The sequence below is a fragment of the Phascolarctos cinereus genome, unplaced genomic scaffold (genome assembly GCF_003287225.1).
Source record: "Phascolarctos cinereus isolate Bilbo 61053 unplaced genomic scaffold, phaCin_HiC Scaffold_9;HRSCAF=440, whole genome shotgun sequence".
In the NCBI taxonomy this organism is placed as follows: Eukaryota; Metazoa; Chordata; class Mammalia; order Diprotodontia; family Phascolarctidae; genus Phascolarctos; species Phascolarctos cinereus.
Genome location: NW_027556402.1, coordinates 207,171,517 through 207,179,296, shown reverse-complemented (window position 1 = coordinate 207,179,296; position 7,780 = coordinate 207,171,517). Strand labels below are relative to the sequence as shown.

The 7,780-nt window shown below is 40.2% G+C and overlaps 1 protein-coding gene across 1 annotated transcript in view; it reads right to left on the bottom strand.

The window, feature by feature from the left end:
* Positions 1-417: 417 nt before the first annotated feature.
* The window catches only part of TSG101 (tumor susceptibility 101), a 93,543-nt gene continuing 86,180 nt past the window's right edge, over positions 418-7,780 (bottom strand). Inside the window, exons 9-10 of the mRNA XM_021005306.2 lie at positions 1,996-2,235; positions 418-762 (exon numbers count right to left, since the gene is read on the bottom strand). Of these exons, the coding sequence (XP_020860965.1) occupies positions 673-762; positions 1,996-2,235 (330 nt within the window). The 3' untranslated portion in view covers positions 418-672. The remainder of the gene's footprint in view (positions 763-1,995; positions 2,236-7,780) is intronic.

The following is a 7,780-nucleotide window of genomic DNA, read 5'->3' as shown; positions in this document are numbered from 1 at the left end:
CCTGAGCTCTGAAGACTTCTCCAACATGTATTAGAATCTGTGAGACGCTACATAGCATAAAATAATCATGGGGGCCCTACTTGGTCCATTCTCACTGCTGTACTAGAATAGTATTAGATTACAAGGGGCATGGTCTCAGGGGTCACTAGCCTGGTGCTTTCAGCAGTATAGAGACAGGCAGTGGCAGCAGCCTTTGTACAAGCAGTAAGGTACAATTGGCTAAATTACAATTACTATGTAGTTTATCATCATGAAATATCAACTGCTGTAATGGAAATTCCTGTGCACAACTCTAACTTAAGAGTAACTCACAGTGGGTGGTGTAGTTGTTTTATTGGCTGGAAGCTGGACCATATTAATGAGTTTTCCTGGATTAAGACACACTTTTCCTTGATGCCAGAAGAAGGAAGAAAAAAATTATGCAACAAATTTTATTCAGCATAATCAGTCCCAACACTCAGCACAAAAAGTTTACAGAGAATAGAAAGTGCATTATTAATAAAAGCCAGTCTTTTTACTAAAAGAAAACAGAAAATATATTATTGATTCAAAATATCTTACACTTGAGTGATACTGCAATAACTTATTCTGGGCACCTACTGACAAGAAGAGAAGAGAAGACAAGACTTGTCATAGGGAAAGCTCATTATTCCCCAGTTGATATCTAGGAATTCAGTAGAGATCACTGAGACCTGCAGTCTTTCTTGCTTTCTGCATTAATGCCCTTAGCTGAAACTGTTTCCGGGATAGAAGTCGAACATGCTGTGGGGGGAAAAAAAAAGTTTCTGTGGTAAGATCTAAAAGCAATACATGTGGTAACAATACTGTTACTCAGTCATCAAGCACCAAGTGAAGACGCTCTCTGGCTGAGCGCAGCGAGATGCTGTCCAGTTACAACCTTTCTACAGAAATGGGACCATCTTGAAGGCATCTCTACTGATCCCAGCAATCTTTTCACTAGTGGCCTGGCATAAACGTCATGGATGGCTCTGTGGTGAAATCTGAAGCAACCAAGACCCAGAGGAAATTTGTACAGAAAGCCTAGCAACAAACAGCACTGTCTTTAGCTTTTCACCAGTCCACTACAACTATTTTTTCATCATCAAGAGCAGCACTTTTGTTGTGGAAGCTCTCTGATTTTTACTATGTCATGTGATTGACCCTTAGGGACCAGGGATGTGTATATGGGAGGTGGAAGGTCCTTATCACACATCAGGCACAGCACAGAATGGGAGGCCGCCTGTGCGTTTGGGAAGACCAGGGAGCGAAGAATGGATGGGGAGATGCACAGGGCAGTGGAGAGTTGATGGTCTGTGCTCTCCATCAGCTCTGGAAGCCACGACAGAAGACACAACTCTGAAATGATCCACTGAAGATCATGGTGATCTAGTTCTATCCACGATTTTACAGATGAAAGAGATTAAGTATTAGTCCAGGGAGATTTAAGTATTTTCCCAGTCACCAGCTGGAGAACTGAGCCCTCCAACTTCAAAGGATGGGTCTGAGGCTCCAACCTAGGGCAAGTCACTTACTCTGAGCTAGTATGACAGTTGGCACAATGCTTGCCTTTAGAATAATGAAAACCTGGGATCAAATACTGCCTCATACAGTTACCATGTGTGTACATGACCCTATGGGCACTTAATAATGTTGACATGTGCCAAATACTTTGCAAAAATTATTTTTATTTGAACCTGTGATTTTATTGGCCTATGAACTGGGACAAAGGACCCTGGACCTTGGACATGTCACACTAACAGACATGTGTCAAGAGGTGGAGCCTGAACTCTCTATCCAGTATACCTGCAAACCTTAAAGTTCTGTCAACTATTATTATTAAACAACCCTCTAGACCTCAGTTTATCCAAAATTGGGCTGGATCTTTTCCCTTTTCAGTGTTAAATCCTAAAATTGCCAGGGGTCAAAATCTTCAGTTTTAGTGCTTGTTAGTCAAGACAATTCAAGATCTAGGCATAGAACATTCAAAAAGCTTACCTTCAGAAAGACATCTAGGTCTATCACTCCCCTTCTTAAAGCTTCCCCCAGATAAAAGATGGTGTCTTCAATTGCATTTTCCTCTGCATACAAGTTCAGGATCTGTCTGTAGAGTGGGGCTGTGGGAATGATAACTTCATCAATGTCATTGTTTTCAGACTGATTTTCCATTTTCTCCAAAGCAGAACTGAGCTCTTCATCCTTCTTTTTCAGTAATTCAATGTTTTTATCAACTTCAGCCTGTAAACAAGATGAGTCCAAATGTGACAATTATGTACCAATGACAATTATGTACCAATGTATTTAACATTTTATGAAGAATTAGGTGTTAACAACTTAAGAGTCCCCTCCCTCAAACAAAGAATCTGGCTAGGGAAACCTTTCCTGGGGCTCTGTCATTACATTCCCTCAGTACTAATGTGTAATATGTGAGGACACATTATAGCATTTTATTAGAAAAAAGAAAAGTACCCCAGTGAAACAACAAATATGAGGAGTTAAATGAACATTAGAATAAACTCGGCCAAAGTAAGAGGAGTAAACCAAAAGTGCAGTGAATAGTTTAGCTAGTACTTATGGTCTCACATAGGAAGGCTGGCTGTGAGAATTATTAGCTCTATATCACAGCAGAGATATAACACAGTCATCTGTGTATCATTTTAGGGTTATGTAACTGGCAGCTACTTTCCCACTGGGAAGTGACAAATGGGAAAATTCTTCACTAAAATGAGATCTTTCCATGCAGACTACATATAGAACTTTTCCAACTCTAAAAAGATTAAATGCCTAGTGTCCCCAAATGTGGCAAGTAACAGTGAACACTCAGCTGTATGAATTCCTCTTTGGTGGCTGGACTTGATTTTCTTTTAATTTTTCCAGCTCTGACTACAATCTCAGTATAATTCTGAGCCTGCAAATGACAAGAACTTTTAAAATAGCTGAAGACTGTTTAAATAAACTCACTGCATACATTGGAAGAAGGTGCAGTGGCAGCAACTTGGAAGGCTGAGCTCCCAGAATCTTAGAAGAGATTTCCAAAGGCCACTTATTTCAACCTAAACCTGAACAAGAATTTACTCTATGACTTACTCAATAAATGACCTTTGATGCAAGACCTCAAGTGAATGGGAAGCCTCATTACCTCCTCAAGCAGCCCTTTTCACTTTTGGACAGCTCTAACTCTTACCCTAACCTTTACCCTTACTTTAATTCTACCAATTGCTCCCAATTCCACTGTAAGAAGTAAAACAGAACAAAATCCTTTCCAACATCTCTTCAAATACTTGAATTCGTCTATCAAATCACCCACTACACCGTCTCTTTTCCAGACAAAGCATCCCTAGGCCCTTCACTGGTCCCCCTCTACAAAGTCTCTAGCTTATCCGTGTAATTCCTAAAACATGATGACCAAAATAGACCACAACATTCTAGATGTAATCTAAACAGGGTAGAAGATAACAGAGCACCGTCACCACCTAAATGCTGGACACACCCCTCAATGCAGTAAAAGATTAAATCATTGCCTTTGGCTGTGATCACATTTATATAACATTTTAAGGTTTGTCAAGCACTTTACGTGTTATCTTATTTGATCCTCACAACCCTAACAGGTATAGGTGGTATTACAAACACCGTTTTTACAGATAGGAAACTGAGGCTGAGGCATTAAGTGATTTGTCCAGGTCAGAAAGCTGGTATGTGGCTGAAGTAGCATTTGAGGCATGAAGTTTTGATGGATTAACTTTAAATTCTTCTAGAATATCCCAAACAAAATATACCCAATTATTTTATAACCAGTTTTATAATTTTATATTTAGAGTTTTCATAATTTCATAATATGGGTAGAATGAAATTTTATGTTTTACACTTGTAATTGGTAAATTTCAATATGGATTTTTTTTGGGTAAAAATTATCACTACAGTTATTTCAACTTAATAAATCTAAAAGAATATTATTAGTGTATTAAATTACTCCAGTGGTTTTGTAATACTTCTTTTTTGTTGAAAGGGTTCATGGAAGAAACAAAAACCCAAACCATTGGGTACCACGAATCTATCTCACTTGGTTATCTGATATGCTTCCAAGGAGTCAATTATCTCTATGCTGATGATCTACTTATTCAACTGGAACCTGAGTGCCAGGAACAGTCAATAAGCATTTATTAAGTTCCCACTATGTTCCAGGTACTGTGCTAAGGCTGAGAATACAAAGAAAGGTGAGACAGTCCCTGCCCACCAAGAGTTCATCATCGAACACGGCAGACATTTAAGCAACTACGTACAAATAAGGTATATACAGGAAAAAAAGGAAATACTCAACAGAGGAGTTGGAAAAGATTTCCTGTAGAAGGTAAGATTTTAACTGGGACTTGAAACAAGCCAGTGAAGTTAGGAGGGAGAGCATTTCACACATGAGAGACAGCCAGTGACAATTCTGGAGCCAGAGATCTTGTTTGAGGAACTGCAAGAAGGCCAGCTGGTATCTCAGACTCAGTAAGTCCAAAACAGAGCCCCTTATCTTTCCCCCAAAACCCTCCTGGGTTCTACTAAACTCCTCCATTAACGTCCAAGGTACCATCCTCCCAGGAACCTCCCAGGGCTGCAACCTTAGTGTTATTCTCTCCACTACTCTCTCACTCACTCCACATAGCCAACCTGTTGCCAAGATTTTTTAACCTTCCCCGTATCTCCCTTCTGTAGTCACGAAGCTGCAATATTAGTACAGGCTCTCATCACCTCTCACCTGGATTACTGCCATGACCTTAAGTCTTTCCTCACTTCAATTTATCTTCTGATCAGCTACCAAAGGTTTTCTTAAAGGAAAGATCTGAAACAATATTTCCCTCTCCAATAGAGGTTCCCCAATATTTCCAGGATCAAATATAAAATGCTCTGGTATTTGAAGCCTTCATAACTCTACCCCTTTCCAACTGTGGAAGCATATTAAAAACTTTTAACATTTATGTATCTAGAAATATTAAGTAATAAAAAACCCTTTTAAGACTTGCCCTCTCAAGAAGGTAGGGGAACAGGTCTAGGACAAAAAAACCTTCTCCCCCACCCCCCAATAGTATTTTATTTTTTCCAATTACATGTAAAGATAAGTTTTCAACATTTACTTTTGTAAGATTTTGAGTTCCAATTTTTTTCTTCCTTCCCTCCAAGAAGACAAGCAATCTGATATACACATACAATCGTGTTAAACAAATTTCCACATAAGTCATGTTGTGAAAAAAGAATCTGAACCAAGACATAGACCATGAGAAATCAAAACAAAAAAAGTGGAAGTAGTATGTTTCAATCTGCATTCAGTCTCCACAGTTTTCTCTGAATGTAGGTAAAAGCACTTTCCATCATGAGTCTTTTAGAATTGTCTTAGATCATGCTGAGAAGAGCTGTCTATCAAAGGTGGTCATTGAACAATGTTGCTATTACTGTTTACAATGTTCTCCTGATTCATTCAGTTCATTTAAGTCTTCTCAGGTTCAAAAAAACTTTCTTGAGGCAGTCAATCTAGCAATCAATAATCATTAAGTGCCTGCTAAATGCTAGGCACTGTACGAATCCCATAGGATACAAAAAAAGGCAAAAGACAGTTCTTGCCCTCAAGGAGCTTACAATCTAATGGGGGAGATGACATGAAATATATGCAATGCAAGCTATCTATCTATCTATAATAAAAATAATTCAGAGAGGTATCATAATCCCGTAGAAGGGAGAGTTGTAGGGGGGCGGAGCCAAGATGGCAGAGTGAAAGCAGTGACTTGCTTGAACTCTCCTCCAAACCCCTCCAAATACTCATAGAAAATGGCTCTAAACAAATTCTGAAGCAGCAGAACCCACAAAAAGACAGAGTGAAACAAATTTGCAGCCCAAGACAACCTGGATGATTGATCAGAAAGGTGTATTGCACCGGGCTGGGAGCGCAGCGCAGCGTGGACGCGCAGGCTGCAGCGAACCTGGAGCAGGCCTCAGAGGACTGAATCGTGGGCAGCTGTGGAGGTTTCCAGACTCCTCAATCCATGAATGCCAAAGACAACTTAGAAGGTCAGTGGGAAAAGTCTGTTTCTGTCAGTGCTTAGACAGGAAGGTGGGGTTTCAGCTCCATTCCCCAAGAGCGTGGCCCGAGGTGGGGGGGGGACGGGACAGCTGCTTCCTGAGCTTCTAGCCCACTGACCTATGCCAATATAACAGGTTTTTAAAATATTGACAGTCTTTATGTATGTGAAATGTTTGACAGATTTTAAAACAGTACTTTAAAGAAGGAAACTGTAAATGCATTTCTACTTCCAAGAACATCACTGATTTTACACCTTTCTGTTGGCTGAAAAGACTGCAGTGTGATCTGTAACACTTGGGATACTAAAAGCATGGAATCTTGCCTGCCCTTCTTGTAGGGGCTTCCTGTCAAGTGTGCTTTTCTTCTCCAGATGCACACTGTTCTTCACCCTACTGGGCTTATCAGGTTGCTGTGCAACTATGTTCCTCTGACTGAATTGATTCTTCAGTGTGTCCCTATGGTGACTCTTTTCTGAAATGACAGGACTTGGCAAATGACTGGATCATGGAGGTGGAAGAAGAATGCGTTAGAAGTTAAAGATGATACACAGTCTGGAAGCTTGGGTAACACTGGGACAATGATGGTACCATAAGGAATTCCATTAGGAAGAGAGATTTTTTGGGGGGGAGGGGAGGGAGAGTTACTCCCATTTTAGACTTGTTAAGTGAGATTAAGCTGATTACAGCATATCCAATTCAGGATGTTCAAGAGATATCTGCACATGTGAGACTGAAGGTCAACAAAAAGGTAATGGTAATAAGGTAATAAGTAGAACTGAGATTCATCCGTATAGAGATGGTCATTAAACCAAGGGGAGTATATAAAGGGAAAAAAAGAAGGGGGCCTAGGATGAGATAGTAAAGGAAGATAAGGGGGGAGGAGGAGGAGGAACTCTCAGTGAATAGCCTCAATTTTTTCACTGAAATATGAGGGAAGGTCCTTGCTGAAAAGGGAGGAGGGGGTCTTGAGGTGTGACCAGGGATGAAAAGGTTTAGAAAAGCTACTGTGGTGAATGAAAAAGAAAATAGATTAGGGAGGTGTAAAAGGACTGTCTTGCCACAATGAAGGTCCAGTTGAGATTATATAACATAAATCTATAGTGGACCCACAAAGGAAAGTTTTGTGATTTGGGAGATTAGAGAGTAGGGGAGGAAAGACTGTGATCCAGGAACTGAACTCATTGAACAAAGAAGAAAATGTTCTAAAGGTTAGTAGGTAAATTACCAGAACCTTGTTTGAGTTGCAAATATGGACTGAATGAATCTCAAAGGAATTACTGAGTGATACAGAGGGAAATCCTCAAAGAGGCAGTGGGGAGCAAAGGATATTCTAACTCCCCCACTTCAACCAGTGAGATAGAGCATGAGTAAAAGCACAAACAGTGTGAGAAAGGGTAGCCAAGAAAGCCTCACCATCAGTAGGGAGAAAGGTCTTAACAAGTGCAAGATGATGAAGGAAATGGGAAAGGAAAATCTGTTTTAAGATGAAAACAACTTTATTATTTAAGGATGAAGTAGGTCTTCCAAAAAGCACAATGAAACAGGCAGGTGGTTTTAAAGGTGGGAACTTGGCAGGGATTGGGTTGAGGGGGATGGGAATAAGGATGAAGGCACTGGAAGCAGAAGAGCAACAGATTTCAAAACCACTGGAATGAGAGTTTGGTAATTACTGAAGAACGAGTTCAGCTACGTTATTAAAAGCATCTTTAGGGGTTCAGCCTCAGGG